General features: G+C 49.2%; 9 protein-coding genes across 9 annotated transcripts; 6 read left to right on the plus strand and 3 right to left on the minus strand.

The window, feature by feature from the left end:
* Positions 1-505: 505 nt before the first annotated feature.
* ABOM_002364 (uncharacterized protein) lies at positions 506-1,366 on the plus strand (the record flags this gene model as incomplete). The annotated part of the gene is made up of 1 exon (XM_022529494.1): positions 506-1,366. One exon carries the CDS (start codon positions 506-508, stop codon positions 1,364-1,366), a length of 861 nt encoding a protein of 286 aa, XP_022392754.1.
* A 143-nt stretch (positions 1,367-1,509) lies between these two features.
* ABOM_002365 (putative formamidopyrimidine-DNA glycosylase) lies at positions 1,510-2,678 on the minus strand (the record flags this gene model as incomplete). The annotated part of the gene is made up of 2 exons (XM_022529495.1): positions 1,510-2,029; positions 2,086-2,678. The coding sequence occupies 2 exons, from the start codon at positions 2,676-2,678 to the stop codon at positions 1,510-1,512; spliced, it is 1,113 nt and encodes a 370-aa protein (XP_022392755.1).
* A 552-nt stretch (positions 2,679-3,230) lies between these two features.
* ABOM_002366 (MIX23 family protein) lies at positions 3,231-3,890 on the plus strand (the record flags this gene model as incomplete). Its single annotated transcript, XM_022529496.1, has 2 exons — positions 3,231-3,303; positions 3,379-3,890. 2 exons carry the CDS (start codon positions 3,231-3,233, stop codon positions 3,888-3,890), a joined length of 585 nt encoding a protein of 194 aa, XP_022392756.1.
* A 665-nt stretch (positions 3,891-4,555) lies between these two features.
* Positions 4,556-7,177, plus strand: ABOM_002367 (peptide alpha-N-acetyltransferase complex A subunit NAT1; the record flags this gene model as incomplete). The annotated part of the gene is made up of 3 exons (XM_022529497.1): positions 4,556-4,637; positions 4,700-6,658; positions 6,714-7,177. The coding sequence occupies 3 exons, from the start codon at positions 4,556-4,558 to the stop codon at positions 7,175-7,177; spliced, it is 2,505 nt and encodes an 834-aa protein (XP_022392757.1).
* A 662-nt stretch (positions 7,178-7,839) lies between these two features.
* ABOM_002368 (Tim22-complex subunit TIM54) lies at positions 7,840-9,331 on the minus strand (the record flags this gene model as incomplete). Its single annotated transcript, XM_022529498.1, has 3 exons — positions 7,840-8,612; positions 8,669-9,178; positions 9,238-9,331. 3 exons carry the CDS (start codon positions 9,329-9,331, stop codon positions 7,840-7,842), a joined length of 1,377 nt encoding a protein of 458 aa, XP_022392752.1.
* Positions 9,332-10,607: 1,276 nt separating this feature from the next.
* ABOM_002369 (serine/threonine protein kinase CBK1) lies at positions 10,608-12,783 on the plus strand (the record flags this gene model as incomplete). The annotated part of the gene is made up of 3 exons (XM_022529499.1): positions 10,608-11,215; positions 11,297-11,800; positions 11,931-12,783. The coding sequence occupies 3 exons, from the start codon at positions 10,608-10,610 to the stop codon at positions 12,781-12,783; spliced, it is 1,965 nt and encodes a 654-aa protein (XP_022392753.1).
* Positions 12,784-13,546: 763 nt separating this feature from the next.
* ABOM_002370 (spliceosome assembly protein PRP11) lies at positions 13,547-14,328 on the minus strand (the record flags this gene model as incomplete). The annotated part of the gene is made up of 2 exons (XM_022529500.1): positions 13,547-14,248; positions 14,317-14,328. 2 exons carry the CDS (start codon positions 14,326-14,328, stop codon positions 13,547-13,549), a joined length of 714 nt encoding a protein of 237 aa, XP_022392836.1.
* A 237-nt stretch (positions 14,329-14,565) lies between these two features.
* On the plus strand, positions 14,566-16,588 carry ABOM_002371 (putative tubulin-specific chaperone; the record flags this gene model as incomplete). Its single annotated transcript, XM_022529501.1, has 4 exons — positions 14,566-14,737; positions 14,825-15,278; positions 15,329-15,419; positions 15,473-16,588. 4 exons carry the CDS (start codon positions 14,566-14,568, stop codon positions 16,586-16,588), a joined length of 1,833 nt encoding a protein of 610 aa, XP_022392835.1.
* A 308-nt stretch (positions 16,589-16,896) lies between these two features.
* Positions 16,897-17,846, plus strand: ABOM_002372 (putative formin binding protein; the record flags this gene model as incomplete). The annotated part of the gene is made up of 2 exons (XM_022529502.1): positions 16,897-16,920; positions 17,010-17,846. The coding sequence occupies 2 exons, from the start codon at positions 16,897-16,899 to the stop codon at positions 17,844-17,846; spliced, it is 861 nt and encodes a 286-aa protein (XP_022392834.1).
* Between the last annotated feature and the right edge of the window lie 1,077 nt (positions 17,847-18,923).

Below are 18,923 nucleotides of genomic sequence, written 5' to 3' on the forward strand. Positions count from 1 at the left end.
GCTGGGATGAAGGTTCTTTAGTGCTCTTCTTAAGACTCGGATCCAATATATCTAGATTCGAGTCAAAAGGATGGACCAGTAGCAGTCGTAACCTGAGTCAAGAGAGAGGAGGGGAAGAAAAGTAGATGTATAGATTGGAGAAGATCGGAGGAGAATATATCTTTAGTCATGAATTAACAGTGAGATAGCAGTGCTTTGTCATCCTCCGTGGCGAATCCCAGGCCACGGATTAGAAGAACACCCGCCGATCGGCGCTGATAAGCTCACCGCCTACCCACTTCCGCCTAATTGCCCTCGTATTTTGCCGCTCGTTCGTGTTGACCGTGACTCAGGTACTACAGAAGTGTACTAGTATCGAGGCGGAGACGTGTAAGAAGAGGATCTTCTCCTCAATCAAAGATGCCATTAGAAAGTTTCCTTTGAAAGATAATCTATTCGAAATTGGCAGAAGTAGTAATTTATATTTGTCCTGTCTACGTATCTACTATCGACTTCCACTACAAACATGTCCAGCTCCAAGCCTCCAACGAACCCCACCGACTCGAATAGGAGAGCTATCTTGAGTTCAACTGCAAAGGAAACCAAGGCACTCCTCCCTCAGATCTTAGCAGTGCTTCCCCATGCTCCTCCTACTGGGATTCGCTGCTCACGTGATACGATGCCGGTGTTGGACTGCAAGTATAGTCCAAATCTCAACACCCAAGTGGAAGTTGTGAATGGCGACGCTTTCAATATAGCTATCAGCCTCACCAGTCCCACGGATACCAGAAGCATCTGCGTACTGAATCTGGCTAGCGATAAGAGTGCAGGTGGTGGTTGGCTTCGGGGAGCCTTAGCCCAGGAGGAAGAGCTTTGCTATCGCAGTAGTCTTAGTTTTACGCTTAAGCTACGATACTACCCTTTACGGAGTCACGATGCTATCTACTCTCCAACCGTTGTTGTGTTTCGTGAGAATTTCACAGACGGACACAGGTTAATGGACCTACAAAAGCCCGAGTCTCTACCCATTGTTAGTGTGGTCAGTATGGCCGCATTGAGGAGGCCGGACGTAGACCAGAGCACACAGCCCCCACGGTACAAACATATCGCAGATCGCGCAGTGACGAAGGACAAAATGCGTGTGATTCTCCGTATTGCAGCTTACAACAAGCATCGGAAACTTGTTTTAGGTGCCTTTGGCTGTGGTGCTTTCGATAACCCAAAGGAAGAGGTCGCGAACTGTTGGGCAGAGGTTTTGCAGGAACCGGAATTTCAAGGATGGTGGGAGAACATAGTGTTTGCGGTTCTGGAAAACACAGGCGACCTCGCCAAAAGCAAGGGGAATTTCAATGTTTTCCACAGAAGGTTGCATGGGATGAGAGTATAGCCAATGTAATAATAGAAAATGCAGTGCTCCGCTAAGGCATGTCTTATGAAGCGGTAGGTCAATGCTTTGTGAGCGGTTTAGATATAAATAGTTCAATTATTGAAGACTCGAGAGATTGTAAGGGCAAAACAGTGTCCCAGAACTCATTTCTTGAGCCGAGCCGAACGTCTTCTCCCCGTAGACGATGTACCGTCTACTTCAGGTTTCTTCTCGTCATCAGCTTCCTTGATCGGCTGGGCTGTTTTCTTCGATCCTGCTTTCTTCGCCTTTGGCTCTTCCTCGCTTGCCTCTGCATCACTTTCAACTTTAGGCACTATTTTTCGCTTCCGCTTATTCTGCGTATCGCTATCCTCAGTCTTGACGTCTTTTGCTACAGGACCGGTCTTTTTCTGCACACTTGGAACCACAGCACTTGTCCTACCGCCAACAGTAAGGAAGGTAATTTTATCTCCATTCGGTAGAGTGGGAGAGGCGTTTTTCTTCCCTTTTGACCATCGGTATTTGAACAGCCAGTCCTCAGGAAACTTGTCGGAGTCTGCCAGCAAATCCACTGAGGTTGAGCAGACGTAATGAATGGCTGAGTGAAGTTCTTTGACTTGATCGTCAGCCAAGGTGTTGCTGTATTGCTCTGGGTGAATTCTTGCATGGTAGAGAATCTCATCTCTATGTGACAGTCAGTACTCATCCCGCCATCAGTCAACGGTTAATTGGTAACAAACCCCATCCAATTGCCAATCCCGCTTATGTTCGCTTGGTCTAAAAGTAAAGCCTTGACGGGGACCTTCTTGCTCCTTAGCTTGCCTGCCAGCCAGTCTTCGGTCACCGTGTCCTTATCCGCCACAGGGTCTGGACCGTTCTCTTTGAGGGGGCTGAATTTTCGAATCTGCTCCGCGGGACAATCCACCAGTCTTATCCTGCCTAGTCTGCGGAAGTCAACAAATGCAGCCTCTGTCTTTGGGTCCTCATCCGTTTCCAGCAAGAACTTCCAGTATTTGGGGGGCCATTCTTTGTCTTGTGGCTTGTCAGTCCGGTAGTAGTATGTGTCAGCATTTCGAATTTTCAGCCAGCCTGCCATGCCAAAATGCATTACAACATGCGGCGGCGACGCCATGGCTATCCAGAAGTATTTGCCTTGCTGCCCTGCACCAACGATCTTCTTGCCTTCCATTGCTTTCTGAAACTCCGAGGCACTCGTCCCCGCTTTACCATAAACAATGTCATCATTTTGCGTAGATACCTTGGCGAGAGTCTTGCCGACAAGATGCTGGCGTATGAAATGGACGATACGTGAGACTTCGGCTAGCTCAGGCATGATGTTTTGATAGGGTAGATTGCACAATTAAATGTCCACTCTCAACAAATCTTTATACAGACGGATATCTATCTGGATGAAATGCTAGCAAAATTTGCTTTCTGAAACAAATTAAGATACAATGCAAATGTTGAAAGGACGTTGAAGTCCTCTTACAATGCATGAAACGCGTCACGGGTCACGAAGTCCCGTGATCGAGAGCTATCGATAATAATCTAGCCGTTTTGGGCAAATACCTTATGATTCAATCCATCCAACACCACCGGCTCGGGTCTTGTCTGAGAGACTCTCCACTGCACATAATCCTCGACAAAGAGCCAAGCGTCATTTTTCTTGGCCGGATCCCTCAGTTTTTTGATCGCATTACCTGGATAAGGGAACGTGAGACCCTCGCAGGACTTCCAGAGACCATACTATTACTCATCCGCCATCCCGCCACTTAACTAGTATCTACTGCTTTCGTGCACCCCGTCAACGTGGTACAATCTGGAGTGGTTTTGGACTGAGAAGGGCAGCTCGGGACGGGAGTCTACAAAGGCCGAGAATCCAAAAATGGCTCGGGCAACGTCAACGTCGGCTCCCGAACTGAGTCCCCAATTTTGCTTCAATGAGAGATTGCTCCGAGGTATGCCTTAGCGCCAACGACCATCTAACCATGATAATAGAATCTCAAGCTCATCGACTATTGCTCACTTTATAGATTTCCTACGTCTATCCAGGTCGACAATAGACGATTCCATTACTCAGAACCTCAATGCTTTGTTCACCCCATCGCGGGAGGGCTTCGATCCTTCTTCGACTGCTGTACGTCAAACAGATTCAGAAGCGGGGCGTACAATAGACCCTGCTGCTTGTCAGAACTTCAAGGACAACGTTTTATTCCCCTCATGGCAGACACGGTCGGACGTGCTCAACTACTGTGCCGGCGTCGCGACAAGTCCCGACCCGGACGACCCGGATCTTGTTCTTCGACAGACCGAATCTGCCAGGGATCGAGAGCGAGTCGTCAACGAACGTCTGGATCCGTACTCCGCGCGGTTTTTCCCTCGCGAGGCACGAACCGAGTCATTAGCGAATCTTGTCCGGAATCAGCGCAACGTTGAGGAGATCATCCGTGCACGAACATGGGGTCTCGTGACTGAAAGATGCAATGGCTCATCAATAGGCTGGGAAGAAGCACTCAATAGCTGGCGGGAAAGAAAGCAGCGATGATCGCAGACAGGAAGGGCTGGCACCAGTAGCTCTTTCAATTTCGGGAAGAACTATTTGGGAGAGTTATGGACAGTCGATATGTTTTTTTCGTCTGGCTTATACGGGCGTCCAGTCATGATTCAAGATATAATGTATATACTCAACGTGTACACTAGTTGCATATATAAAGCGTTCCTTGATGAGGCAATCATGAATTCCACAGTGTGAAGCAGGCGCTGGCATAGAAAGCAGCGCAGTATATAAATACCAGGCCAATATTCGTCTCACACACTAGTATTGACGAAATACTAGCCAGCATACCACATAATTTGCTGGCACTGAGTGTTGGGCATAGATCCGAGTTTAGGGCTGTCGGGGTTCGATTTATGCACGCAAGCGTTCATCTCGGATAAATTATTATTTCGTCCATTTGCCGGCCTGTCCTCGAGAACCTGCGATCGGGAAGGAACATTGAGCTTGAATCGCAGTGGGCAAAACCCTTCTGGGCTGCAACAAGGACCAATTCAAAATTGGTTTGTCTGTTACTCCTTCTCTGTTGGTCATAGCTTATCATTGCCTAATCGCTCGTCGGTCCCGAAGGAACAATTAAATCACCCCCCCGCGCACATCAGCTTCAGTCCATCGACACACAAGTCAACCTACTTGCAGTCCCTCACCCACCCATCATGCCACAACCATTGAGTTCTAAGGACGCATCCTTGTTCCGCCAGGTGGTTCGCCACTATGAGAATAAACAACACAAGAAAGGTGAGTTCCTGTGCGGAATTGGAACAAGTGTCAGACAACTAAAAGTTGCTTGTCCTCAACAGGTATCAAGACCGCGGAGCAAATTCTTCGGAAGAACCCCAACCATGGCGATACCCTAGCAATGAAGGCGCTGATTACCAGCAACCTTGGTCAGCAAGAAGAGGCCTTTGCGATGGCTAAGGTAGCTCTCAAGAATGACATGAAATCGCACATCTGCTGGCACGTTTACGGTCTGCTATATCGAGCGGAGAAGAACTACGAGGAGGCAATCAAGGCATACAGATTTGCATTGAGGATTGAGCCGGAGTCTCAGCCTATCCAACGTGATCTTGCCCTGCTTCAGATGCAAATGCGGGACTACCAGGGATATATCCAGAGCCGAACCACCATGCTCCAAGCCCGACCCGCTTTCCGCCAGAACTGGACGGCTTTGGCTATCGCACATCATTTGGCTGGAGACCTGGAAGAGGCGGAGAAGGTGTTGACGACGTATGAGGAGACCTTGAAGACCACGCCGCCAGTTTCCGACATGGAGCACTCGGAGGCCGTCCTGTACAAGAATTCGATTATGGCCGAGGCAGGCAAACTCGAACAGGCTTTAGAACACCTCGAAACCGTGGGTCACAGAATTACGGATGTGCTGGCCGTCATGGAGATGAAGGCGGACTACCTTCTGCGGCTTGACAGGAAGGCCGAGGCCGAGGCCGCGTACACTGCCCTTCTCGACCGCAACCCCGAGAACTCGATGTACTATGATGCTCTCATCAGGGCTAAGGGTATTCCTGACAATGACCACACGGCTCTGAAGGCTGTATACGACTCTTGGGTGGAGAAGAACCCTCGTGGTGATGCTCCTCGTCGAATCCCACTGGACTTCTTGGAGGGTGAAGATTTCAAGCATGCTGCTGATGCTTACTTGCAACGTATGCTCAAGAAGGGCGTCCCTTCTCTTTTTGCGAATATTAAATCCCTGTATACCAACACTTGGAAACGTGACACTGTGCAGGAGTTGGTGGAAGGCTACGTTTCCGTACCTCAAACCAACGGTTCTGCGGAGGGCGAGGCGAACGGCGACAACAAGGAATTCCTTTCTTCCTCCCACTATTTCCTCGCGCAGCACTACAATTACCATCTCAGCCGCAATCTGACCAAGGCCATGGAGCATGTTGACAAGGCTATCGAGCTGTCTCCTAAGGCCGTAGAATATCAAATGACCAAGGCCAGGATATGGAAGCATTATGGTAACCTCGAGAAAGCGGCAGAGGAGATGGAGAAGGCTAGACAGCTGGATGAGAAGGACCGTTATATCAACTCCAAGGCCGCCAAGTACCAACTTCGCAACAATGACAACGATAAGGGACTTGAAAACATGAGTAAATTTACTCGGAATGAGACTGTCGGTGGTGCGATGGGCGATCTTCACGAAATGCAGTGTGTCTGGTATCTGACCGAGGATGGTGAGGCTTATCTGCGCCAGAAGAAACTTGGGCTTGCGCTCAAGCGCTTCCATGGAATTTACAACATCTTTGACACTTGGCAAGAAGACCAGTTTGATTTCCATAGCTTCTCATTGAGGAAGGGCATGGTCAGGGCATATGTTGACATGGTCCGCTGGGAGGATCGCTTGCGCCAGCATCCCTTCTACACTCGGGCGGCTCTTTCTGCCATCAGGGCGTACCTGCTTCTCCACGACCAGCCAGACCTCGCTCATGGGCCCTTGCCCAACGGTGCCGATGGTGATGCTGACAGTGCTGAGCGCAAGAAGGCTCTCAAGAAGGCCAAGAAGGAGCAAGAGCGACTGGAGAAGATTGAGGCCGACAAGAGAGCGGCAAGGAAAGCAGCAAGCACCAAGGGTGGTGATGGTGAAGTGAAGAAGGAAGACCCTGATCCGCTTGGCAACAAGCTTGTCCAAACCCAGGATCCACTGAAGGAGGCAACCAAGTTCCTGACCCCGCTCTTGGAGTTCAGCCCCAAGAGCATCGAGGCCCAGAATCTTGGATTCGAGGTCTATCTCAGGAGAGGTAAGCACACTCACCCATGCGATATCTCAGCGACCTCAACTAACTTGGTTTGCAGGTAAATATGCGCTCGCACTCAAATGCCTCTCGGCCGCCCATGCAATTGATGCTTCCAACCCAACCCTTCACATTCAGCTTCTCCGTTTCCGCAAGGCATTGGACGGTCTCTCTGAGCCACTGCCACCTCAGGTGGCTGAGGTTGTAAATGCCGAGTTTGAGACTTTGCTCCCAAAGGCCCAGAACCTCGAGGAGTGGAACGACTCTTTCCTGTCGACACACAAGGACAGCGCCCCCCACACACAAGCAGGCCTGACATGCCGACAGCTACTGAAAGCAGACTCCAAGGCGCAGTGTGAGAAAGATCTCACCGCCTCCCTTGACTCGCAAATTGACAGCATTGAGACCGCTCTTGCTGGCCTGCAATTGTTCGACGAATGGAAAAGCGACCAGGCCGCAAAGGCCGCTTACGCTGAGAAGGCCAAGAGCAAGTGGCCTGAGTCATCAGTATTCCAGCTGAACTAAGTTGATGTCATGGAGAAGAGTGCAATCAGTCTCTTCCAATACCCCACAACTGCGGGGAATATTTGCAGTTGATTTTCCAGACCCGAGTATAGAAGTCAAGAGTTTTACGGCCTAAGAATGAGGGTGGAGTTACACTGCTATAACGGTGAAGAAAAAAAAAATCCTAACTTTTCTGATATAAGATATCAAGCAATCGAAACACACGGAGATGATGTACCAGTACTAGTATAGTTAAGATTTCACCGGTCGAACTGGGAGCTAACCAGCTAGTCTGTGAAAGGATCAAAAACAAACTTTCCCTTCATTTTCTTGTTCCTTTCTTGCTCAATTAAGTTGCGTAAATATATCCTGCACTGTATGGAGCGCGGATAGAGCCAATGTTAACTAGTACTAGACCACTTCTCAACACCCGGACATAGCCGAAAATATACAAAGAGGGATGTTTACCTGATGCCGAACAACACATTGAATCCAGTATGTACGAGTAGAAATTTAATGCCGTAACTAGACTAATATACAGTATAGATCGATTTGTTGGTACAGTAGATGAGATATATCCTATGTTCACCATCCCAACCAATGCTGGCGTATATAAACCAAACATATATCTATAGCTTCCGTTCCATAACTATGCGAGATATCAACTTGAACTGGGCCGTGAATCACTGGTCATCCTCTCCGTCAATGTTTCCAAGGATAGGCTTCCTCTTGAGAGTTTCCTCGTCCTCGCCATATCCATACTTAATCCACATACGCTGCCAGAAAGGAACAGGCGTGGGCCGCTCCTCACCCAGGATGTATTCTGCGCCCTCGGCAATCCGTTGTGAGCGGGCTTCGTCTTCGGGAGAAAGGACATAGCGTTGCATCCGGGCTGCGATACGGGAATCCAGAACGACAGAGTCCACCCACTCGCGTTCCTTATTAGGGTTCGCCTCATCCTTCTTGTGCACGGACTTGTGCCAGTCCTGTTCTTCCTCTTCGAGCAGGGTTTGTTGTTCGTAGTTTCCACCCAACAGGTTATCGGAGGCTGGAGCGGCGTCGACACCCGCTGGGGTTAGCTCGGAGTCTGTGCTGAATGAACCATCGCTGTATGGCCGGGTCGTCGAGGCGAGAACGATGCCAGCAACCTCCCGTCCGACGCTATCAGCGAGGTGGCGTTGGTTCAAGTATCGGTAGATTCTGATAGGAGTGTTCAAGAATCCTAGAATGTGAGGGAAATGGATCGGAGCGGAGCCGTCCAAGGACTGTGGGAGAGACCGTGGGAGGTTTTGCGACGAGTAGTCGGCGGGAGTGATGTATGCTGGGGTCGGGCCGGTAGGCTTAGAAGGCTTCTCATCCTTCTTCTCGGGTTCTTCTTTCTTCTCGGCGTTCTCGGCGGTAGGGGTGTCGTCGGGAGAGCCACTGGTCTCTGCTCCCTCGGAAGGTGACGGCACATCTGTCGAAACAGGCGGCTGGGGAGGGTCGAGTGGTCCCAGCCAGCCTCATGGAGACCTCGGATATACTCTTTCCAGGTATTACGTCCGATGATCAGATCACCCTTGGGAACTGGCTCCTCTACCACTCCCATCTTCTCCCTAGCATCCGCAACGACCTCTTCGATGCCAGTTTCTTCCACCACAGAGCTTGACTCGCCGGACTTCCTTCTAGACTTGCGAATTCGCTCTGCAAGCCCAGCGCGGATGTCGCCTTCCCGCCGTCCTTCGATCACCTGGTAGTCCAAGGCCGCGGCTACTAGTATGGGCTTGACATATTCTTTGAAGTGCTCCCGAGCAACGCGGAGACCATCGCCAGGAGGGGCCGACAGAAAGACTGTAAGCTTACGCCGTGTTTGATCAATTGGGAGAGGCTCTTTGGAAAGGTGCGCCACCAAGTCACACCATTTCTGTTGTGCACGCTTCTTCTGTTTGCGGTCATAGACCAGGGCAGCGGTGAAAGAGCCGGTTACTGTGAGAAAGATCATCCAATTGCGGGAAGGAAGTTTGAGGCGGAAGTTAGGCATCCCTTGGATAAGATAGTTAGTGCCAATTGCTATGAGACACAGGACATAGTCGGGGACTTACCCATCATTTTCCATACTGGGTTCGGCGCCTTCGTAGGCTTTGCCGCGGTCTGAGTTTGGCCAGAGGCCGCAGCGGAATTCGAAGATTCCGCCATGGTCTCCGAGAGTTGAGGGATATTTGGCTAAATAAGACACGGAGCAAATCGAACGGTGGTAATAAGGATGTAGTATATCACCAAATTGGCACTGTATGGTACTAGAGAGGAAGTATCCCTTCCTCTTGGATGTTGTATCATAGTCCATTGGCTCAAAAAAAGTTCGGGATCTCTGCGCCGTTCCGTCATCCGGAACATGATTAATCCGGTTGAAGAAGGGTATTTTTTCTGGGCGACATTCTACAACAGTAAAGTACCTAGAGTACAGAGTATACACGTGGGATATGTCTCGCGCTTGTAGCTATTTTCCCAAGGTATTTCAATTCGTTCAGCTCCAAATCACTTTTTGCAACTCTGGTGGAGGGTTGAAGGGAATTATCATCGACAAGATGGGGTGCTCCCGTGGCCCACCTGTTTGAGAGATGGATACCCTAGGTTATGGAGTAGTTAGTTACTAGTAGTCCATATTACTAAGGGGGGGGATAATGGATGGACTCTTTACCCCCCAAAAGAAGCATTCATATGGATGGAACTCCGGGCAATAGAGTTGAGACGAAGATCTTCTATTTATAATTAACTCGGGTCGACTATTCCTCACGGTCCAAGTCTATCTCATTGAGGACATTGAAACAATAGAAGTATAGATGGATGAGTCAGCCGCCGAGCACCAATCGGGGCGTTTCGTCGAGTGGGCATCGAAGTGGCGCCAAGCCAGTGAAGAGCCGACAAGGTGCCTGGCAGCCCCAGGCCAATAAAGCCAGCCCCCCCTGTTCCGCACTCGTGGCACCAATGGTTTTCCGTAGGCATGGAATGGCTAATGAACCCAAAAGTCCAGACTCCAGCAAAAAAGTTACAGACTTGGACTAGTCGGACAACAGGAGGAGCGACTGGCTCACGCTACTACTCCTGGTCTCACACCACGGGCGTTTCAACTTCTCCCCAGTCTTTCCCCTTCTTTTAGATCTCTGTCTCTCTTTCCTTGGTAACACGCCCTTCCTCAACTCATACGGCACAGAGAGTGAGAGACCGTAATACCCGTGTCTCTCTCTCCTTTGTCTGTCCGTGGAGTACGGAGTTGTCCACTCCCATCCCACTCCACTAATTATCCGCCCCTCTTGACTGACTACTTGTCGCACTCGACCTCCTGAGCCACCGCTCCTTTGGGCAATTCCCCTCCCCCTTGAAGGTCTTCACTTTTTACCTCAAACCGCCTTCTGCCCATTTTTAAGACCCCTCATCCGGGAAGGAGTGACCACCGGAGGGAATTTGTATAAAGATGGATCCCAATAATAACCGTCTCCACCTGAACTTCGGGTACAACGAGCGTGGTTTCAATGCGGCGGCCAACAACCGCGCATATCCCACAACTCCTTCCGCGTTCCCTCAGCCGATCTACCAAAACCAAGGCCCTCAGGATTACATGGATGCTCAAAACGGAGCCTATAACCAGGGATACTTCATGGCAAACCCATATCCTCCCCAAGCCGCCTACGCTCAGCAGCACTATGGGCAATCAAACTTGCAGTCCCCGCAGCCCGCATATCAATCACGCATGGGGTACAGCGCCAACGATGGAACCAACGGCCTCATCCAGCAGTTCTCCAACCAGGACTTGAACTCGAACCGGACTGGCTTCTTCGGTCGCTCTGCCTCTCCTGCTCAGAGACCTCGTACGGCTGGCTCGTCCAACCCGGGGCAGCAACAGCCTGGTCATTTAGCCCCGCCAATGCCGCGCAGCCCCCGTACTCCCGCCGAGAATGAAGAACTCCAACGCTACCCGGAGCGATACTCAGAGAATATCCACAAACGTGGTAAGGCCGCTAAAGAGCTGGTGAATGTTTTCTTCCACGAGAACATTGAGCGTGCGCGCGATCGTAACATGCGGTAAGTCCCACATCAATGGTTTGAATAAGGAACTTTGCATGCTGGGACTTGATCAACTAATGCTCGTGCTGACATAAACAGTTCCACGAACCTGGACAAGATGATCCAAGATCCCAGTATCTCTAAGGATGCGAAGCGTCAGGAGGGAGAAACTATTGCGAAGAAGGAGTCGAACTTCCTCCGATTCCTTCGGACCAAGGAGACGCCGTCGAACTTCCAGACTATCAAGGTTATTGGAAAGGGTGCATTTGGTGAGGTTAAGCTTGTGCAAAGGAAGACTGACGGCAAAATCTATGCGCTCAAGTCTCTAATCAAGACTGAAATGTTCAAGAAAGACCAGCTGGCCCACGTTCGCGCCGAGCGTGATATCCTGGCTGATTCCAAGGATAACCCTTGGCTTGTGAAGTTGCACGCTTCGTTCCAGGACTCCGCATACCTCTACCTTTTGATGGAATTCTTACCGGGTGGTGACTTGATGACCATGCTGATCAAGTACGAAATTTTCTCCGAAGACATCACTAGATTCTACATGGCAGAGATTGTGATGGCTATCGAAGCAGTCCACAAACTAGGCTTCCTTCATCGGTAAGTCGGTCGCTTGTCATGTTGCTTGTTCCCCCGCTGTCGTCCCAGCTCTTTTTCTTATTTTGGTTTTTTTTCCCCCAATGCGTTTATTTGTGCTCAGAATAATGTACTGACAGCAATTCAATTACAGTGATATCAAGCCTGACAATATTCTTCTCGACCGTGGTGGTCATGTTAAGCTTACCGATTTCGGTCTCTCGACTGGCGGCAAGAAGACTCATGACAATTCATACTATCAAAACTTGTTGAAGAATTCGACCTCCAAGGATAAGAACCGTAACTCGGGATACTTTAGTGATGCGATTAATCTCACGGTATCAAACCGTGGCCAAATCAACACATGGAGAAAGTCCCGTCGAGCCATGGCTTATTCAACGGTCGGCACGCCTGACTACATTGCGCCTGAAATTTTCAACGGTCAAGGATATACTTATCTTTGCGATTGGTGGTCAGTTGGTGCCATCATGTTTGAATGTCTTGTGGGATGGCCACCTTTCTGTGCTGAGGATACCACCGATACCTACCGGAAGATCGTGAACTGGAGGGAATGTCTCTATTTCCCTGAAGAGCTTACTCTTTCCCGCGAATCTGAGGGCTTAATTCGAAGGTATTTACCCCTCCCCGTTCTTGGCACTATATTCACATGCATGGGCCTGACCATTATATACAGCTTCCTTTGTGATGCAGAGCACCGTGTTGGCAATGACGGCGGCCAGTTCGGTGGTGCCACGCAGATCAAGAACCATCCGTTCTTCCGTGGTGTTGTTTGGGAGCAGCTTCGCAATATTCGCGCTCCATTCGAGCCTCGACTGAGCTCGAATATCGACGTGTCATACTTCCCCATTGACGAAATTCCTCAGGAAGATACCAGTGCTATCCACCGTGCTCAGGCCCGTGCCATGCCCGAGGAACAGGAGGCTGAAATGAGCCTTCCGTTCATCGGATACACATACAAGGCATTCAATGCCTTCCAGAATAACTGAGAATCGAACTGATACTCGGAATGATCACTGTATGCAGGATGAGCGCCTCGGAAAGCCGGTCCGCGGGCAGGCTTGCGCGGAAGTCTTTCCAGCGGCTTATCTAGGATCCATTCCCGACATATCTTTGTTCGTTTGATTTCATCTAGCGTCTAGCGCATTTGGCATTTCATGTCATTGATAACGACCTGTGCATCTTCCTTACTGTGTTTGCATGTCGCAAGACGACGCCCGCTAGTTGCACACCGTGTCTAGCCTTAAGAACTACAAACAAGTGCATCATTTGGTTGAAAGTTTAGAGCCTGTGACGCCTACAAGTGCAGATCACGAATGACTGGCTACTTTTGTTTCCTCTAGCATGATGCATCAATGCATTTATCAGGAAAAATACCCAAAGTACAACGTTGTACCTTTTACATCTCAGACTAGTTTGCATATAAAATGGTTGGTGGTAATCCTATTAAATACTTGAACTTGGCAATAGGCTTCAATCCTTGTAAATGTCCTGCGGCACTCAGTAATGTTCCAGGTTGGTGTTTGTGCCAGCTGAGACGTAGAAAGACTTAAAATATGATAAAGGACGCCATCGGAAGGCCTGCTCTCGGCCAAATTACAATAGCTGGGGGTAACATGAATTTGAATCACATAAAGCTGCAGTAAAAAAACAGATCCTCAAACGCCCGATGCACCTCCGTTGAATGGAAAGATATTTTCGTCAACTTTTCCTTCTCATGCAGACCCATACGTAAACACCACTTTAGGTAGCTCACTTGGGTTCCATCGGTGCCAGACCTGGGACACCACTAAATCTTTCCTCACGTTCGGTCTTGAACATGATCTGAACCCAGAATTCCTTGCTATCTTCGTCGAACCAAGTCCAATAGCGACCCTCTCTGCGGTCAATCTCTCGAGCCTGAAGCTTGAAACCACACGTCTGATATGGCTCTGCGGCTACGACAAGATACTGGAAGTTCTTGTCCGGGGGGTCCTCCACCTTCTGCTCAAAAGCCGACATGAACCGTACTCGGGGCTGAACACCTGGTGTGATTTCCTGATACTGCAGCTGAAACAGCAAACCCAGCTGTCGCGTCAATGGATCTCTGATCTTCGTGATCTTGTAACCAGGCCGACCAATCTTGATTGTCTGCTTCTTAACCTGAACACCCATCGCACCCGGCAGCGTCGATGGGTCCTGATTCTTTCCTTCCCTTTGCTCCCTCGCAGCACGTCTAGCCAGATTTGTCTGATGCTTGCGGCCTTGGGTATGGGCGAGGTAAGAGCCATCGTTCTGGTGAACCGTCAAACACAGACGACACTCGAAACTTCCTACATGGTTCTTGAAGAAGTACGGGTCCTTGTCCAGGTCAATTGTCTCAAGGGCGAGCTTGCGAAGGCGCTCGCGACGGTCTGCGTTGGTCGCAGATTGCGATGCGACACCACCGCCACCGAATTTGGATCCTGCACGGTTCTTCAACGGCGTTAGCATACAACACCCCCAGTGGATGGAGTAGCCATAGGAACAGGGTATCAACTCACCTGGAAATCCATTCTGATTTGCCTTAAAACACCTTTGGGTATCCCTGATAGTAGCGGAGGAGAAGAGCGCGGCGGGTGATAAGCTTCAAAGGGAAATTCCACGGAAATATTATGTCAGCAGTCTCGTCGACTATCATTGGACGAGAGGGACTGTTTGTCCTAATTGACAGTCCATGGGCTTCAAGTCAACTATAGAATGTCCGTTGCATGCCTACGAATAGGGTAATCTGCACGAAAGAGCTTATGATAATGGACTCAACAAGTTCTGTGTGCCAACGGCGATCCTATAATGGCGAATTGTGCACCATCCGCTACGCGGGGAAAGTTGCAGGCACCACCGGCGAATGGTTAGGTGTGGAATGGGACGACCCAACACGGGGGAAGCACTCTGGAGAGCATCAAGGAGTGAGATATTTTACATGTACAGCATCCATCTCTCATCATTGACAATTAATCTGTTCTGGAAAATATGTTCGCATCTTACTGCACGTGCTCATACTTATCATAGGCAAAAGAAAACACCCCACTGCAGGGTCGTTTGTGCGTCCGTCTCGAGCTGCGGACCAACCTAGAAGCTTTCTAGAGGCTCTGCGCGAGAAGTACGCATCTGAGTTCGAAGAGGAAGCTGCCAGGAGAAACCTTGGTGGTGTTGCCTCTGGCAATGCTCTACACAAACCAATTGAAATTAGCGGCAAGGTTGTAGAAGAAGTTGGTTTCGACAAAATCCGAAAACAACTTTCCGAGCTGCAAGAACTGAAGATCGTTCTCTTAGATGGGCTACAGGTCGCAGGAGTCCTTGCTCATGATGGTAGCATAGAGCAGGTCCAGTCAGTCTGCAACGAGATCGAGCAGACCTGCCCTAAGATTATCGAGCTTGATCTCAGTCGAAATCTTCTGAATCGTTGGGGTGATGTTGCAAGTATATGTGACTCCCTCAAGCGCCTGAGAACATTGAAGTTGAAGTAAGTGGCACTTCACAAGTGTAATCCATTGTGACTAACTCAATTGTTAGTGGAAACCGAATGGACCCTGTGGAGGAAGGCTTGAAATTCGAGAGGATTGCAGAGCTTCAGTTGGATGACACACTTCTCTCTTGGGATGAGGTATATCGAAGTTACCTGAATCTCAGTTGCATTGACTAACTGGTCGTTCACAGATATCAGCTTTGACATATCAGTTTTTGTCCCTAACTACTTTAACCGCCTCCGCTAACCAGATTTCATCTATCTCATCAACCCTTTCAAGCACAATCACAACACTGTCCTTGGAGGATAATGAGGTCTCTTCTCTATCTTCCCTCAAAAAGCTTACGTTCCTGAATAGTCTGAAACGTCTTTCACTACGCGGAAATCAAGTTGATAAGATCTATGAATCCAATTCAGATGAAGCGTCCCCTCTACGGTTTTCAAACAACCTTCAGTCGGTCGATCTGTCCAGGAATAGAATCGACAATTGGCATTTCGTCAATCGTATGTCACTTGTATTTCCTGGACTGCAAACTCTCCGCATATCTGGGAATCCCCTCTACGACCAAACTGTGGGCCCATCAATGATCACTGGGTTGCCAGAGAAAACAATGACAGTAGACGAGGCATATATGCTAACTCTTTCTCGAATTGCCTCTTTAAAAATGCTCAACTACGGCACAATAACAGAAAAGGACCGCAGCAATGGAGAGCTCTATTACCTCTCGCTCATCGGCAAGGAGCTATCTGCTTTCCCGGAAAGCGCGGAGCGGGAGATCCTCGCAAAGCACCCCAGATATAGTGAACTTTGTGGAATATATGGTGAGCCTGTGATTAAGAGAGCTACAGCATCGACAGGGTCAGGTGTTGCTGTGAATCCACGGTCTGTTGCTGCACGATTGTTGAGGATAGTATTCTGCTTACCCCGAGAATTACCGATTACTGGCACCTCAGACACGACTCAAGATCCTGCGTCAAAGGAGGAAATCAAGGTGAAGGAGATACCCCGATCCTTTGATACTTACCAAGTTAAGGCCATTGTTTCGCGTCTGTTTGGCCTGGCACCTTATGAGTTCAGGCTGATTTGGGAGACGGACGAGTTGGACCCGGTCAGTAAACAAAATATAGATGATGAGGATGGATGGGACAGCGAGGATGAGGAATCCAAGTCCCTGCAACCGAGCGATAGCTCCGCGTTCGTTAAAAGAGAGGTTGAGCTCGTGGATAATACGAGAGATATTGGGTTCTTGTTCCAATCTGATCTTACTGAGGCGAGGATCAGAGTTGAGCTAGCAACACAGTCCTAACATGAACGTGGCAGTATGTAATTAGAGCCTTTATATGGATGAATTACGATGGATACCTTAGTGATACCAGATATAGTATATTCATTTTGGTATTTGCATCTCTAATAAAATCTGAAAAAAAAGTGAATATATACTTCCATGTGACAGTGACCAACCCCGTGATCACTACATCGGGGTTAGCTCCGATCGCGCCCAGGAAGCATCATTTATCGCTGAGTCGCAATAAAAGTGATATCATTAACTATCGAATAATAACTCATGTACCACGGAAATCTTCCACACGCTGAACGAAGAACAATCCTTTAAATATGGCAGAGCATTGGAAGTCAGCCGTAAGTTTTGATCACTCTCCAATTTCATTCGCATCATTCTCTAAGCTTTTCTGCAAGACACCAAACCCAAGCAGCTAACATAATTACAGCCCAGATACTGGTGCAAACAATGCAAGATTTTCATCCGAGATACAGCATTCGAAAAAACCCAACATGAAGCAACGGGCAAACACCAAGGAAACCTGAAGCGATTCCTCCGGGACATTCACCGAGACAACGAGCGTCAACAGCGGGAAACCCAGAGGGCCAAGAATGAGGTTGAACGACTAAGACAAACTGTCTCCGGCAACGCTACTGGAAAAAGCGGCAATGCAGCTTCCTGGCAACCAGCCGCGCCAGTTCCCCAAGCGCCACCACGGCCAGTTTCCCTGGACGAGAGAAAAAAACAGATGGCGCAATTGGCGGAGATGGGTGTTGCGATTCCGAACGAGTATCGTGGCGATATGGCCCTGGCCGGGGAGTGGCAGACGGTTTCCCAGAAAGTGATTGGCGCGGATGGAGAGAAGACGGGTTCTTCGCTTGGGGTTCGCAAGCGCAAGCATGAGGGGGATGAGGAAGAGGAGGAGGCTAAACGGGAGGCGGAAAGGTTTGTTAGCAAGGGTTGGGGGTCGAGGACTCGGGAGTATCCCGGTGCGCAAGACGATACGGATTTGGATGCCCTTCTGGAGTCTACGAAGGATGTCAAGAAAGCGAAATCTTCGGCTTCTGAGACGACCCGGAGGGAGAATGATCAGGAGGTTGCTGATGTTCCGGCTAAGGGCGAGGGTGACTCTGCAGCTGCAGATTCTGAGCAGACGCCGCAAACTGAAAAGGAACCGTCTGAAGCTGCTGGTGCGCCTCCTGCGCCTGTGGTTAAGAGCGAACCAGAGGAAGCCAGTACGGGCGTCGTTTTCAAGAAGCGCAAGCCAAAGGTTATGAGAAAATAGACCAACACTGGATATGCGCTGTAATTCGTCTACACTGCGCTGCTTTTTGTACCAGATGAGTGGTTCATGCGCATACTCGTGTCAATTTGTCGGTCCACAACCAGTCGTATCCTGAACATATTTGACCCAGGGGCAAAGCATGACACCCTCTCAGCTAGAGCTAAGTGAGAAGGACCCATTGAGAAAGGAGAAGATATACCAGGAATGACTACAGAGCGATAAGGCTCTAGTTATGCATTATGAATGGCTTGTCTACGGAAAGAATACCGAGTCAACTATAGTGTTGGATCGCCGTCGTTCTCCCCGGACCGTGGATGGATAGATCTTGGTTAACAAGATGGATCATGAACGCGGGTTTTCGGAAGAGAGCCCGGGCCGTGCTTCTACATACTCAGCCGTGGAGTGGATCAAGCACCGACATCTACTCGAGTGAACCTCGAGGTTTCTCTTTCTTATTTTTATTCTCCAATGGGGATTGTGCACAAGGAGAATTAGACCTGGTGTGGAAAAATGAGTATGATTCAAAGGACATGCTTTGAACAGATCAATCTCCGATGGTGGCTACCAGTTAAATTCTCCGAGGTTGACAAGGGAACCTCGTATTGGGGAGTATTGCAGAGAGTCGGCCTGGGATAATATAATATTGTTGAATTAGTTTGATGAGATAGTACCATCCGAGGGGATTCACAGTATATTTAAGGTTGAATGAGAAACCAATAATTCGTGGTGTTGTTGTTGTCGTTGTTGTTGTAAGAAAGATATACTGATATAAAAAAGAGAAACGTGGTGTTGTTGTAGTATTGCCACTGTCTTGGGTCTTGGTCAATTTTTTTTTTCCCCTTCCGTTGCAACTTTGGGAGCGTTGACAAAAATCCGGGGAGACTTTCTTTCCCTTAAGCTAAGTCTCACTTTTGTCGCGCAACGACCTTATCGCAACTTTCCTCGTCACAACCCACTCCAAATGCGGAGACTGTCTGGTCCCGAATTCATAGTTCTGGTGGAATAGTATTTCGGCTCGCTTCTTTTCGCTTATTTGGACCAGTACATGGTAAGTAAACGAGAAAGCTTCGTTTCATC

Source organism: Aspergillus bombycis (genome assembly GCF_001792695.1).
Source record: "Aspergillus bombycis strain NRRL26010 chromosome Unknown contig00011, whole genome shotgun sequence".
NCBI lineage: Eukaryota > Fungi > Ascomycota > Eurotiomycetes > Eurotiales > Aspergillaceae > Aspergillus > Aspergillus bombycis.